This window comes from Haplochromis burtoni, unplaced genomic scaffold (genome assembly GCF_018398535.1).
Source record: "Haplochromis burtoni strain Fernald_Lab_line unplaced genomic scaffold, NCSU_Asbu1 Contig_40, whole genome shotgun sequence".
In the NCBI taxonomy this organism is placed as follows: domain Eukaryota; kingdom Metazoa; phylum Chordata; class Actinopteri; order Cichliformes; family Cichlidae; genus Haplochromis; species Haplochromis burtoni.
This window is the reverse complement of record NW_024582401.1, coordinates 232,087-247,356: the sequence shown is the minus strand read 5'-3', so window position 1 is coordinate 247,356 and position 15,270 is coordinate 232,087. Positions and strand designations below refer to the sequence as shown.

The 15,270-nt window shown below is 42.9% G+C and overlaps 1 protein-coding gene and 1 non-coding gene across 10 annotated transcripts in view; both read left to right on the top strand.

Annotated features, from left to right (window-relative positions):
• Positions 1-15,270, top strand: part of mcf2la (mcf.2 cell line derived transforming sequence-like a) — a 52,434-nt gene that overhangs the window by 31,768 nt on the left and 5,396 nt on the right. For 7 of the 9 annotated variants that reach the window (XM_042219902.1, XM_042219901.1, XM_042219898.1 and 4 more), the window contains 25 exons: positions 998-1,088; positions 8,114-8,227; positions 8,419-8,535; positions 8,653-8,802; positions 8,891-9,015; positions 9,131-9,245; positions 9,323-9,442; positions 9,668-9,859; positions 9,950-10,141; positions 10,233-10,386; positions 10,529-10,581; positions 10,688-10,767; positions 10,886-10,952; positions 11,041-11,156; positions 11,248-11,317; positions 11,435-11,527; positions 11,622-11,714; positions 11,796-11,921; positions 12,744-12,965; positions 13,056-13,148; positions 13,230-13,308; positions 13,419-13,494; positions 13,598-13,704; positions 13,915-14,007; positions 14,935-15,009. In XM_042219902.1, the coding sequence (XP_042075836.1) occupies positions 998-1,088; positions 8,114-8,227; positions 8,419-8,535; positions 8,653-8,802; positions 8,891-9,015; positions 9,131-9,245; positions 9,323-9,442; positions 9,668-9,859; positions 9,950-10,141; positions 10,233-10,386; positions 10,529-10,581; positions 10,688-10,767; positions 10,886-10,952; positions 11,041-11,156; positions 11,248-11,317; positions 11,435-11,527; positions 11,622-11,714; positions 11,796-11,921; positions 12,744-12,965; positions 13,056-13,148; positions 13,230-13,308; positions 13,419-13,494; positions 13,598-13,704; positions 13,915-14,007; positions 14,935-15,009 (2,813 nt within the window). The remainder of the gene's footprint in view (positions 1-997; positions 1,089-8,113; positions 8,228-8,418; positions 8,536-8,652; positions 8,803-8,890; positions 9,016-9,130; positions 9,246-9,322; positions 9,443-9,667; positions 9,860-9,949; positions 10,142-10,232; positions 10,387-10,528; positions 10,582-10,687; positions 10,768-10,885; positions 10,953-11,040; positions 11,157-11,247; positions 11,318-11,434; positions 11,528-11,621; positions 11,715-11,795; positions 11,922-12,743; positions 12,966-13,055; positions 13,149-13,229; positions 13,309-13,418; positions 13,495-13,597; positions 13,705-13,914; positions 14,008-14,934; positions 15,010-15,270) is intronic. The other 2 variants (XM_042219903.1, XM_042219904.1) reach the window with 1 other exon arrangement.
• LOC121814371 lies at positions 12,396-12,497 on the top strand. The gene has a single exon (XR_006054292.1). It is a non-coding gene; the product is annotated as a U6 spliceosomal RNA (small nuclear RNA).

Sequence of the window (15,270 nt, the reverse complement as noted above, 5' to 3'; positions counted from 1 at the left end):
AGTATTTGTATGGTTGGCCTCACAGTCGGGGTGTGTGTTTGTGTGTGTGTGTGTGTGTGTCAGGCTTAAATATTCATCCTTCCTGCTTGTGTGTTTAGGTGTCAGGATACACGTCAGCTTATCCAGCGGGGGACCTTTGCAGGAAAAAGCCATGTACACACACAAACTAGCTTAATGAGGCTGCTACATATGGCACTGCCTGTGGAATGAATGGCAAGATTTTTCACATGCACACATGCTAATGCAGAGCCAAGGTTGCCATGGTAATCACAAGGGTCGCTCTCTAATCGCCACTGAAGGCAAATGATGAAGAGGCAGTAGGTAGCAAGGTTTGAACAAGGGATACTTGACTTCCTTTGACCAGGGGCCACTTGTGGAAAATGACCTGAGGCTAGTGGGGAGTAAAAATAAAAATTTATACCCTTTTTTTCCCAACTAAGTGAAGGACTGACAAAAGGCCCATTCAGCAGCTGCAACTGCATCTTAACTGTAAATTTGACATTTTAAAAAGGTTATATAGCACTAAACAAAGAAACTGCAACCTCTTCAGTTTTTTTTCCTTAGGATAATACAAAAGCTTTGATTAGCTATGTCTACAGTGACCTACAGTGGGCCTGATTTGTCTGTAAGTTTCCTAAACCTCCTAGATAATAAACATAACCTATGCCATAATCTGTCAGCCAACAGTGAAACTGCCTAACGTATTCTTAATGCAAGCTGATTTGAAATTATCTTTTATAAAATAACTCAATTATTGCTTTAGCTGGAGCTCAAGGGCCCTCTCAATAATGTACAAGCCACCGCTGTGGAGGGCAAATTCTAGTTAAGGCCCCTTTTTTGGGGATATTCTGGTACCAAATTCAGTAGTTTGCCTTGTTATCGAGGCCTTGACTTAAACATACACACCCTCTTTTTCTTTCCTGCACACACAGGAAAAGCAAAGGTGTTTTTCTGTGGGGATTAACAGTGTGTGTATGTGTGTGTTTCTCTCCTGTAGTGTGGAAGCATCAGGAGTGGGTTTCATCCTGGTCATCGACAGACGGCTGGACCGATGGGCTGCTGTCAGGGCCACCCTGCTCCGCATCGCAGTAAGAACCTACTTGTTTGGTTATTTATTTCATTTTTGTGTGTGTGTTTCTATGTGTGTGCGTGTCGGAGGAAGATGGGAGAAACTGTCCTAGGACTTTACCGAACCAATTTGTCTGCGTGCATCATTTGCTGACAAAATCCCTCTGATGACTCCAAATAGCTGTTTTGGAGTGTGTGCATTACTCTGCATGTGCTAATGCTTGTTTTAGTCCAGATCTGTGGGTGTAGTTGCTGGTGTCAGCTGTCCGTGTGTATAATTTTCAGCTTAGCAGCATTTAGAATAATAGATGTTTTGGAGTTTTTAGTATTTGTGAAATTGCGCATGCAGTAAGTGGTTGTTTTACCTCATTAACTTCATATGCACTGGGAGCTTGGACATTTTCCTTTTTCTGCATGTTGAAATGTGGCAGGATGAGGTTAAAAATAGCTTATTATGTTAGAGTGGGTGGTGGAATCTCTGAAAGTGCACTCATAGCCTTTGTGTACGCTGAGACTTACTCAAAAAGCAGAAATAGAAGGTCCACACAGTGCTGGCCATGAGTCTCATTCTGTAATTGTTTTATAACCATCAGTGTATGCTCCATTAGCCTACTAGCCTACTTACTTCTTGGTAACTTTCACAACTCTATAAGATGATAAACTGAAGAGAGTGTGACATTAAAGAGGAAGGCAAGAGAGGGGGGACTAGTAGTATAAGAGAGGGGTTATATATCTTATTATTATAATAATACTTAATATGCATGTAAATTAGGCAGACTTGGTAATAATAATCAATAGTCATGAAACTGAAGTGTCCATACTTATTGTCATTTCTGACAATTAAAATTAAATGCCATTAATACCATTATATTATAAACTATTTGTATTAAATTCAAATGAAACTCAATTCAATTCAATTTTATTTTTTCAGCATCAAATTATAACAAGTCACCTCAAGGCGCTTTAAATAGTAAGGAAAAGGCCCTACAATAATACAGAGAAAAGCCCAACAATCAGAGGATCCACTTTGAGCAAGCGAGTGGCGACAGTGGGAAGAAAAAACTCCCTTTTAACGGGAAGGAATCTCCAGCAGAGCCAGGGAGCAGGGAGGGAGGCTCTGCTGGAGATTCCTTCCCATTAAAAGGGAGTTTTTCCTTCCCACTGTCGCCAAGCGATTTATTTAAGTAAATAAATCGCTCCTCGGTAAAATCTAGCATGTTGTGCCTGATTTTATCCTCCCATCTTTTTGTCCTATCTACTGAGCTGAGGTCTGTGAGGTGACACGCCACAGCACTAAAAATCTTAGATTTTAAGACATTTGAAGATGCCAAGGTGGGAATTTAAGTATGTGTCTTTTTGCAGATCGACTGGTAGCAGTCAGCAAGATGTTGGCCAATAGCGCTGTTCTCTATTTGGCTTTTCTTTGAGACCGAACTATTGCTTGGGCACCGACTTTAATTTTTTGTACTATACCATCTTTCACTTTGGTTTTCCCTTACTTACATTTTTTTGTAAGCTGTCATCTGTAATCAGTACTCTATCTGTGAATTGTAATAACGTCGACCAAAACAAGGATAAAGCTTCGCCACCCCGTTCACATCTGTTGTCAGGATGCTCTTCCTGTATTGTACCTTTTACCATGTCCAATTTATGCAAATGTATGCAAATGTATGCTAATTGGGCACTGGTTATCATCAGGCTTAACGGTTTTTCCATGGTATCTCTTGAAAACTATCCCCACTGTGGAAATAAGTCATTATGAGGCTGCTGGCTTTGGTAACTGAACGCAAAGTCAAGTTAACCTACACACAGAAAATATCCAGTGCTAATAATGGTAATAATGAACCATTATTCCAGTCCATTGGCTCGTTCAGTGTCCTGAAACAGGATGTTGATGAGCTGTAGAATTCCATGAACCAACAATCAATCTGCTTTATCAGGTGTAAAGCTACTTCAAGGTGCAAGCAAAACCACAGAGATGTTTTTTGAAGGAAAAGTGTGAATGTAATCATTGAGTATGGATTAAGCGCTGAAATCATATTATCTAAAAATAATAGTTTAATGTTTTTATCGCCACTGAAGTAACGTCTTACTGGCAAGATATTAACATTTTAAAAATATCCAGAAGACTGGCACCTGCTCTAGGAGAGCTGGGCAGAGCCGTTGAAGGCCTTAACCCATCAGCAGGACTGATATCTGCTCTTTTATGTGAGGAGGAACAGAATGAGCGCTGCCAGAGCTATAAAATTATCTCCAGCAGGACACTGGTGTGAATGTCTCTGACCAAACAGTTAGAAACAGAATTCATGAGAGCGGCCTGAGGACCTGAGATCCTTTAGTGGGCCCTGTGCTCAGTGCCCAGCACCACATAGTGCCGTAGAATACCACAACTGACAGGTCCACACTGGCACCCTGTGCTTTTCATAGGTGAGAGCAGGTCCACCCTGTCCACTTGTGACAGACATGAAAGGGTCTGGAGAAGCCATGGAGAAAACCTGTAACATCGTTCATTATGTCTTTGAATTCAGCTCTCCTAACACATTAAACAGTCCATGCAGGTGTAAATATTCAGCATGTGTTTTTTCCCATTGAGATCTGATGTATTTTCAAACTGTTCCTTAAATTTTTTGTGCAGTGTGTAATTCTTTTGCCATTTTAGTCTATATTTTAGGCCCATAAATAATTTTTGGCAAATGATACTCAGGTCTTAGTAAATTGTACATGTATCCTTTATGTATGCACATATAGGTATTCTGGAAGTGACAGTCATTTAACCTAACACCACCATCTGCTTAGCTTCACTTCATGTATGAGCTGCAAACAGTGGTTCAGTGTATCGTAAACTGTGAAGCCAAAACCACCTTACTGACTAAATAATGTTATAAAACCACTTCTAAATTACCTAATGCATGTATTTCTGTATAGTGTTCTACATTCAGTTTTCATATCAGACAACATATGCGCTCAGACTGATATATTTGTGGCAAACCTTTATCAGTTAATCATATCAGCTCAGTGAGACATAGCTTTATGTGTGCAGCCCTTCCTGGAGCCTTGCGATGACCTCCTGTAAAATTCCATTTTATTTATAACAAAACATTTTCAGTACCACCACCACACTTCCAAAGCTACACAGTGTATAATCTTTATATATTTTCATTTTGGGTCTTTTTGTTCCCAGTCTTCTCTGTCTTTAAATTAAACAAAAGATAAAAAAAAAAGAAGAGAAATCAAGCCAAGATGACAAATGTGGCCTCCTATAATTTAGAGTGGTGGTAGAGTTTATCAGCATGGTAGCAGAAGCTTCTCTGCTGGATATCCCTTCCTTCCTTTACCTCTCCCTCTCATTACCCCGTCTCTCTCCCCTTTGAATCATCCATCACTCCATTCCTCTGTTTTGTTCTCACCCCCCTCGGAGTTGCCTTCCTCACTTTAAAAAGGATTTTTTTTAACTCAGAAAGCTGAAATGTGTATTTTTATTTTCAGTGCGGCGAAATGCTTTTTTAAAAAAAATATATATATTCATGGCCTGCTCTCAAAATGAATGATGTAATGGTTTGATGTAGTGGATATTTTGTGTGAATAAGATTCCAACTGGCAGTTTCAGCTGTTATGTGAATGCCTTTTCATGTTTCATGTAGGGAGGGAGGTAAAATATAAAAGGGTATGTCAAGTCCACACTGGAAGCAGGCAGCATTATAACCTAACCTGAAGGCATGAAGGCCAGGTGGTGAGACCGACTGTCTGACATGATCTCCTCCTCACTCGCCTGTGGTTGGATGTCCTTGCTGGACACGCCTGTTTTGTCCACTAGCCAGTGGCAGTCGGCCTCATTGGAGAATGAAAGTTGTTCATCGTCCCGTGAGATGCTCTATTCGTGAAGGCTGCTCAAGGTCACGTGCTGCCATTTGCTGGTTTGCCAGGGGGAACGAGGGACGGAAAAAAATAAAGGAGTGGGCAAGTGTTAGTAGTATTACTGCAAAGCAAAGGCACAGATGCTCTCAGGCTGCTTTGTTGGTGCTTTCACCATCTAGACACAGTGCTGGGTTGTAAAATTAAGGTAGTGAGCTCATTGGATAGTTTGATTTTGATATTTATCAGTGCGGAAATAATTGGTTACTGTGAAGAGACACTCAGGTGTTGAGTTTAAAGATTTAAAGAAACACTCCACTGCCCTAGAGAGAATATTATTGCTCATGTCTGAAGTGTTACTTTCCTTTCCCCCCCACTTTGTGTAGTGAACATGGAGGACCATCTTACCATATATGCAAATGCCAGAATGTATCTAGTATTCTGGTTAAATTATGGGACACCTTCATGTCTGCTGCAGCTCATCTTTGTGATTAGGGGTAATAAATACACAGGCATCCATGCATACGGAAACATTGCTGCAGGCGGAGGATGCAGATGGCTCAGTCAGCCGGTGCCAGTGAGAGGCTCGGGTTTGTTGCAACAGATCATTTTTAACATCAGCTAAAAAGGCGTTCCAGTAAATTTCAGCACTCTCCCTGTCAAGATCTCAGCTGAGCGTCTTTGTTGCAACTGGGACATTGTTCACGTCTAAAAGTGAGAGCAGTAATGCAGGTGGTGGAGGGGGGGTTTGAGCACGTGGTGGATGGAGGTGGTTTAATATGGTGGCGGGCCAACTCCCGGGAGAGCAGTGTGGATGTGATTAGAGGACATGACTGAAGTGGTTTTTCCCGTTCCACCCATCCTTCTTCCCTTCCATCATCCCGCTCAAAAGAAAATTATATTCTAATTCTTATCATTTATTAATGCGCGCGGAAAATGTCTGTGCGTGCGCGTGCATGCATCGCTTTAATGTATATGCGGGGTATCGGTGTTCATCTGTCACGGGGAGTGCACCGAGCAGCACGTGTATTGTCATGTTAATGCGGAGCTACAAATTAAAACAGGACCTCTCAGGGTTTATTGAATTTAATGACCTCCAATTACACATGCGCTGCTCACTGATGTCTGGATGGTGTGTTATTGATGAGGGAAAAAAAAGAAAAACTAAAAAAATACACAATGCATCATTTTTTTTCTGTAGTTAACACGCACTGTCATCTGTCATTAATCCCAATAGGAAGCACTGTATGTAAAAGATATGCAGGCAGTATGGGTGGAAAGATGTTGTGTAGTGAGTGAATTTTCCAACCTGGCTGTCTCTCATCAACATCACAGCAAGCTGTGTGTGTGTGTGTGTGTGTGTGTGTGTGTGTGTGTGTGTGTGTGTAAAAGCCAAAAATAAATGACGGGACGAGTAGAATGAGGCTGCGGCACAGGGAACACTCTTAGACGACTCCTCGTCTACTCTCTCTTTCCCGCTAAGGCTCTCCACGCGTTTCCATGACAACCCAATGCAGGCATTTCATGACAATGATGTATGCACGCTGGATGTGTGTGAGCGCCTCTGTACCAGTGCAGTCCTTTTCCTTGTAGACTAAATTGAAGCCATGCTTTACGGATGACTTATTTATCATAGGGCTCGTACTCTTTGCTGCGTGTTACCAGTGATTCCAATGAATAAGGCAGCCGTGGCGCTATTTTGTACAGACTGTCGTCACACACTCACTCTTGTCAGTGAATAAATCAACTAAAAATATTCCCAAATAACACAGGGCGCTGTATTTAGATATTATATGTGCATGGCTCAGTGGGTTAAACCTCAGCTGAAGTTTGATCAGCAGAGAAGACATGAATTTACCAAGAAAAGCAGTGTCAATTAAACCAGCTCTAAACCAAAAAACAACAGGAAAAAAGCTTTAATCTTTAAGCATCATCATCTTTCAGATTTTCTTTTGTCAGCAGACACAATTTATGGTTATGCTAAAAATGTCATGAGCTTGTCACAGAGCTCTAAGCTTGCCTCTGGTGCTGTGTGTGTGTGTGTGTGTGTGTGTGTGTGTGTGTGTGTGTGTGTGTGTGTGTGTGTGTGTGTGTGTGTGTGACCACATGTCATCCTGCATTGATTTACGATGTCTAACAGGGCGGAGCAATTCACTCGGGGATTTAGAGGAAGCCACAACCGATATAGCCTTTCAGCTGAGTGGCCTCCAGAGCTGCTGCCTGTCTGAAGGCAGTTCTGTGTTTTTAACTTGCTAGTGTGGAGGTGGACAGACCAAATGCTACAGCTACTCCCCAAAGTCACAGGACTAATAACATTACACTGCAGTCACAGCTTTCTAGGTGAGAGCTGCTGCAGGGGAACTGCAGTGAAGAAACGCAGCAGATTTATTAGATGTTAAACGCTCTTAAATCTCTTTACTGCTGGTTTGGGATTGCAGCAGTGGGACAGTGGGCACAGATGTGAGGTTTGTTTAATGCCTCACTCAGGAGCTGCACCGTTAAACCAGGGCTCTGCCTTTATTACTGTCAGGATCGAGAGACTATACAGTTGGACTGGCACAACTGTGAACCTTATATCTCACAAATTTACAGTGTCTTAAAGTCAACTTTGCTTTAGGCTATGAGCACAGCATTGCTTCTGAGGTAGTTATATAGGGAGGGCTGTTACGGGGACTTCAGTTTAACCGAGAGCTTTTTTCTGTTCTGTTCGGGCAAAGCCTCTGTGCCAAAATGTGCAGCACTTCATCTAGCAGGCACTCATCAGATGAAAACACTTGACATGAAATGCATTTTATCTTGTGCACCTTGCTCTTCTTCATGGCTTCATGTCACAGATTCGATTTTAACCCTATTGACACCAGCTTGAACCGCTGATACAAAGCAGGATGGATCCATGCTTTCATGTCATTTATGCCAAATTCTGACCCTACAGCAGATATGGTCATCAGACCAGGCAACGTTTTTTCAGTCTTCTATTATAAGATTTTGTTAAGCTTGTGAATTGAAACCTCAGTTTCAAGTTTTCATTGTGGTCTTCTGCTGTTGTAGCCCATATCTTTCAAGCTTTGGCATTCAGAGATGCTCTTCTGCACACCTCAGTTATTGAAATTTCTTGGGATAATTTGTGGGTGGAAGTAAGCGTAAGGTATTGATCACTGTCTAATCCGACTCCCTGTCCTCCTTTCTCTGTAAGGGTTCATTTCCCGGGAACTTACACTTGGTTCTGGTGTTGCGTCCCACTACTTTGTTCCAGCGGACTCTGTCGGACTTCCTGTTCAAGTTCAACAGGGATGAGTTCAAAATGAAGGTATGACTAATACACCGCAGCACTTTGTCTTTACGTAATGGCTCCCTTGTGAGTCACTGAGAGCACAATTATTATTTTAGCTAGTGTAGAGCTGTCGTCACTGTTGTAACTTATGTTTATGTTTGTATTCATCTCAAAATAAATGTGTGATAGTATTTATTTTAATCAGTTTGGGTGTATGTGTGTGTCAGGTGGTGATGCTGAGTTCTGTGACTGAGCTCCATGCGTATATCGATCCAGGACAACTAACCAAAGAGTTGGGAGGCACACAGGAATACCACCATGACAGCTGGATCTCGCACCGCACTGTATGTACACACACACGACTATTTTGTCCCCGATTTCTTTAAATATATATATTTATGTATGTTCTGACTTATTTTTTCTCTGCCACATACATATGCATACGTGTATGCCCTCCACAGGCCATTGAGGCCTTCGCCCTCATGGTGAAGACCACGGCTCAGACCTTGCAAGCGTTTGGCACTGAGCTTGCAGAGACCGAGTTACCCAACGATGCTGAGGCCACCACCATCCTGCTGCAGACGCACACACTGAAAAAGGATACGATGAAGGTTGGAGATGTTTTTCTGTTTTTGTGGCAAACTTCTTTTTCTCTTTTTGTTGCTTTTAGAAAGTTTTTAAAATGGTTTGAATTTCCAGGAGGACCTGAGGGTGGCGCAGTCACAAGGAGGACGGCTGCTGGATTGCATCAACGAGCCTCTCAAGGCAGACCCCGAATACAACATGACGCATGATGAACAGGAAAACTTGGCCACTGTGCAGAGGTGGAGGACTAAACTGAAGGATGCATAAATAAAAAATGAAGTTGCCCCTGCATGCATGAATAAATGTCTTCTTTTGTCTCCCATCGCTTCTCATTTGCCTCCTTTCCCCTTTCAGACTCCTAGGTCAGCTGGATGAGACGGAGATGGCATTTGACGACTTCTGGGAGCGCCACCGTACCAAGCTGGAGCAGTGTTTGCACCTCCGCCATTTTGAGCAGCACTTCCGTGAAGTGAGTCAAGAGTCATCCTCTCATCTCCAATCCAAATCTCGGAAAATGACGTGCTTATCAATCCCTGTGCTCCTCAGGTGCGCGCCCAACTCGATGTGACGTCCGACCGATTGTCGGGCTTCTCCGAGGTCAGCGTAAGCCCCGCCCATGCAGAGCACGTCCTCAGAGAGCTCAGCGGCCACGAGGATAAAGCCCGAGTAAGTACACACAATTGCACACGCAGTCTTGCTCATGTGGTTCAAAAAGACATGCTCAGCATTTTCTGTCCTCTGTTCGTGCAGAATCTCTATAGATCTTCAAAATGCTGAATACCAGTATATACTATTGTGTCCCGCTCTGCTGCTGAGGCTGAATTCTGTATATTCTGACTTATAATAAAGATATATTCCAATAATTGCAATTGTTTTGGTGTGTTTTGAAAGGACATCTTAGACCTCGCCTTGTCCTTGGTCAGTGAAGGTGACAGGCTGATAGAAAACTCCCACTACGCCGAGGACTCCATCAGGCCAAAGTGCACCGAACTGAGAGGAGTGTGTGAGGAGATCAGCTCCACTCTGAGGAGCAAAAAGAGCCTCCTGCTAAGAGCCATGGAGCTCCACCACGCTCTGGAGGAGGTAAGAGTGTGAGGAAGGCTTCATTAATCGTCCACAACAAATGCGCTGTATCCTTAGAAGCACTCATTGGTATTTCCCCCCCCCTCAAAGGCGTCGCACTGGTGTGAGGAAGGCATCTTCCTGTTGGCTAACCAGCCAGTGGACCGCTGTCAGTCTCAGGACGGGGCAGAAGCAGCTCTACAAGAACTGGAGCGATACTTGGATACAGCATCCCTGCACACCCTCACTGACCGCAGCGCCATCTGCTGCCAGTACGAGGCGGTGCTCAACTCTCAGCTCAGGGTCCGTGAGAAGATTTTCAGTTTAAATTTTTAATGTGTGATACCTTTATCATATTTCACATTGAGCTGCAATATTTTCCATCCTCCTTTAGGACCAGATAGAGAGAGTTTTCCAGAAGCAAAGCTCCGTCCAGGAGATGTTCGAGAAGAGACGCGTCAGCCTGAAGAAACTCGCCGCTAAACAGACGAGACCAGTCCAGCCAGTAGCTCCAAGACCTGAAGTCAAGTCACCGCATTCTTCTCCTCGTAAGTAGCCATCTGTAATTGGTTTAAAGAAGAACAAGTGCCAGGAACTGATGTCAAACGAGGTATCTTTTACTCGTTTAGTGGTGGTTTGATTAGGATGAGAAGGACGAATCTAAACGTAATGATGTTTTTTTCTAATCAGATCTAGAGAGAAAAGACAGGAGATACTCTGCTGATAATGCCCTCTCCAAAAAGGTAAATTCTTATAATTTCTACGAATGTTGTGTGATACAATAAAGGTTTTAAGTGGATGATAAATACTAAACATGCATGACTATGTGTGATATATTTATTTTTTAAGGTGGAGTCTCCTGTACACAACGGTGGCACAAGACATGCTTCTCTTTCAGAAGAAGAAGAAAACTTGGCAGTGCTTCGCCGGTAAGGGGTCAAAGTTCTTTCCCCAGAGCCCTAGATAGGAAAGCAATTATTTGGCAATCATGCTGCTTGTTCTTTGTAGTCCGCATTGTATTTTGTGTTGTGTGTGTGTACATTTCAGTCACGTGATGAACGAGCTGCTGGAGACGGAGAGAGCTTATGTCGAGGAGCTGCTGTGTGTGCTGGAGGTGAGCGGTGTCGGTAATGTTACCGTGACCTGACATTAATTGGTGAAAAGGCTGAAGCTCTTACTAAATGTGTGATGTTAAAATCCAGGGTTACGCGGCAGAGATGGACAACCCTGCCATGGCTCACCTCATCCCCAGCAACCTGCACAGCAAGAAGGACATCCTGTTTGGGAACATGCCAGAAATCTACCAGTTTCACAAGAGGTACGCTTTTAAGCTAATTGATTATATATGTGGGTGCTTTACAAATGTTGTTCATAGTTTGAGTATTTATACCTCTCTTTCCTGTCTCAAGGACATTCCTGAAGGAACTGGAAGCATACACTGACTGCCCAGAGCTGGTGGGCCGCTGCTTTTTAGAACGGGTGAGCACTTTTATTTTCTTGTACATCGTCGTTTTGACAGGAATCCCATCAACAGCAATGTTTCCGTCAACAGCGGTTGAGCTCGTACTGACTTGCTAATGATTGTTTTCGCTGCAGATGAAGGACCTGCAGATCTATGAGGCTTACTGCCAAAATAAACCTCGCTCCGAGAGCTTGTGGAGACAGTGCTCCGACTGTGCCTTCTTCCAGGTCAGCCCTCACAGCTGTAGCACCGCCTTCCTTTTCACTGGCTTTTAAGCAATATAAAACTTAAATCTTAACCGGCTCATGTTTTATACACCAGGAGTGCCAGAAGAAGCTGGAACATAAACTTGGATTGGACTCCTACCTCCTTAAACCCGTCCAGAGAATCACCAAGTACCAGCTACTGCTTAAGGTCAGCTCTGTTCATGTATTATGTACACCTGTTATGTAAGAGGGGGAATGACTCACTGTTTTGTTTTTTCAATGTTTGCAGGAGATGTTGAAGTACAGCAAGGGCTGTGATGGTTGTGACGACCTACAGGAAGCACTGTCCTCCATTCTTGGGATTCTCAAAGCTGTTAATGACTCCATGCATCTCATTGCCATCACAGGATATGAGGTTAGAAGAAGTACACTGCGTTTGCAAACTTTGCTGGAGGTGGTCAAATCATTTCAAACTGCCTTGAAAGTCTTGAATGGGTTATCTAGCTGTGGGAAAATGGGTTGAGTTTGCAGTTTCGTGCGTTCTTTTAAAATACAAAGCAGGTTAATTATTCTTTAACAAGAGCTGCTGGGGTTTACAGGGCCTGGGCATGAGTACACCCCAGACTCTCCCCTAAGTGCTCTCTGCCAACTCTCTTCCCACTTTTCTTATCTGCTTTTTCCATTTTCCCCTCAAGGCTAAAACCTTTCTTTGTTTTTTAAGTATATATAATCAAATATCTAAAAACATTAAAGGCTACAGAGCTGAAACACAGCTACCTGTGCAAAGGTGCAAAGCCAGAGTCAAAAACAGTTGCAATAGCTCCATCATGTGGCCAGTTTCAAAACTGCAATGCTGCAAAACTTTAACCAGGGGTGTGGAAACATAAGTGCTTGCTTCGGCAAGCGCGTACGCTAAATTGGATACGATACAGAGAAGATTAGCATGGCCCCTGCGCAAGGATGAAACATAAGGTCCAGGAGCCAGAATTTGCCCAATAAAGGTTTTAGAAAATGTGAAGGAAGGTGTAAATGTTTTAATTGATTTAACTGTATGTATACTGTACTTGTCCCACTGACGAGTAATAGGTATTAAATGACAAAAAAGTAAATTAACAAAAATGTTCTGCTTTATAATTACAGGACAGTTTTGGCAATAAGCTACCAGAATTTATTATTTATCGGCTTTCAGAGAGGTCGTGCAATGCAAAAACACGCATCTGTCTTTTCACCCTGTTAGGGTAACCTGTCAGAGCTGGGTCGTCTGCTGATGCAGGGCTCCTTCAGCGTGTGGACCGAGCATAAGAAAGGTCATGCCAAAGTGAAGGACCTGGCCAGGTTTAAGCCCATGCAGAGGCACCTGTTCCTGCACCAGAAGGCTCTGCTCTTCTGCAAGAGGAGAGAGGAGAACGGGGAGGGCTACGAGAAAGCTCCGTCTTACAGCTTCAAACACTCCCTCAGTGTGAGCCTGCTTGCTCCATTTTTAAAAGGAAGGTCGATGCCGTGCCGTAGCAGTAAAGATTTAGTGTTTAAGTTTTCTATATTCTTTCAGATGAGTGCGGTGGGCATCACAGAGAATGCCAAGGGAGACAACAAGAAGTTTGAGATCTGGTGCAACTCGAGAGAAGAAGTTTTTATAGTGCAGGTAAGGGCGTTCGACCTGATTGCTTTTATTAATCATACCTTTAGAGATGAGGAATGATTGTCCGCGCTTGTTCTAATCTAGGCCCCGACGCCGGAGATTAAAACAGCATGGGTGAACGAGATCCGCAAAGTTTTGACTCAGCAGCTCAAAGCCTGCAGAGGTATTGTGAAAACTTCTTTCTTAACTTTTCCAGAAGTTCTTATTTTTTAAACCTATTTTATTCCTTTTTAATACTTTTTTGTTGTTGTTTGTTGTTGTTGTATGTTTTAGATGCCAGCCAGCAGAAGAGCTCAGACTCTATGTCCCCAAGTCCCACCAGCAACAACTCTACTTCCATCTCTCTCAGGTTGGTGGCTTATATGTAACGTAAGGACTCATTAGACAGATTAGAGATAATAAGGAAAAAAATCAAACATACGTCTATTTTTTTTACTTTTTTCTTTTTGCAGCCCTTTCCGTAGCAGCGGTCAGAAGAACCAGAAGAAGCAAGAGGAGAAGAAGACTGAGCCAGCCCCGACCTCTGACAGCAACTCGTCATCCTCGCCGAAACACAAAGGTAGATGTTTGAATTAAACAGCATCTTCGAAGACAATAACACTTTTATCTAAGTCCCTACTCTAAGCTGTGCTCTAAACTCCCACTAAACCAGGTTCTTTTTGTCTTCATCTATCATCTTTCTCTCTCCTCTCCACTCCCCTGTTTGGGGCTTCTTCTCTCTTTTCATGGCTGCCCTTGTCCTGCACTCATTTCAAATCATTGCTTCCAGAAGAGCCGGTGACCAGTCCGACCACTGACAGGTCCTCAGTGGCCAAAAAGCGTTTTACTTTGCAGGGCTTCAGCAATCTCAAGAGTCCCAAAGGTAACATTAGCGAATGCAAACATTTTTTTAAAGGAAGGATAATGCTAAGAACAGCTCAGCGTGGCCCGTCACAGTATGTCGTTTGTCAGTGATGAAAAGTTCAATTGATTATCAGCAAGATACACCCTTAGCTATATAAACTAAGAATACTAATATATTAAATAAAGGCTTCAGAATCCAGTTCTGAATGTGAGCCTCTGTCTGAGCTTTTACCCGGTGCCCAATAATTAATCGGCCTCCTCCAGTCTAACCTGCTTCACGGCCTAATGGAGCACACGTGATCCCCGATGGTTATGTTGGAGACAGTCTGCCTCCTGGTGGTAAAGGTTTAACACTGCCATTGTGGCTGAATCAAAATGAATATTAAAGTTTTTAAATTATATTGGAAAAAAATACAACTAGTCACTGGAGTAGAGGTGAAAGTGAAGTAGAAGCTCCTCTTCATGAAAGTAGTATTAGTCAAAACTTTAAAGGTGACACCTTCATTATTTTTTTAAATTCTTGGGCTCTCAGTTCAGTTATTTAGCCTATAGCAGGCCTTTTTGCACATGCTCACTTTGGCCTATCTGCTACAAGACTTTTTTTTTTTTTGTTTTTTTTTTAAATAGCTCTACTGAGTTTAAGACGACCTTCTTCTGATTGGCTGCTCTTCTAAAGCAGGAGTTTGGACAGCAGCTGAGTTGTGCTTGTGTGCTCACAGGGTTTAACTTCATGCTTATCTTTACCTTTGACCAAATTTAATATGAGTATCCACCACTGTAATGGTGTGTGTGTGTGTGTGTGTTTGGCTATTGATTAGCTAAGACTGTTCACATCATGTACAAACTTCTAACGTTAGTGTTAATTTCTTGCTTCCTTCTCGCTTCTGTCCTCCCTCACTTTTCTTCTCTTCTTCCTCCTTCACGTCTTTCCTTCCTGTGTGGCCAGGCTCGACTCTGAGCCCTGAGCACAGCTCCAAACGCCACCTGGTAAAGAGCGATCCCACACCGTTTGGGTTCAAAGGTATATTTCCGCCCCATTATGAGGGAGCATTTCATTTTAGAGGCCATCTCACTTGACCACGATGTACTCCTGCTTCGATTGTCTCCATAATGTAGATTTGACACATGTTTCGTTACAAACGGGGTGTAACGTTGTAGCAACCCATCGGTCCATCAATATAGAGGCTGTTCTTCATCCTCTTGCTGATCATAGCGACTATCTGCATGTCTTCAAATGAGTAATAGAAGAAACTAAAATGGCAGTGATATATTTGTATTGTGT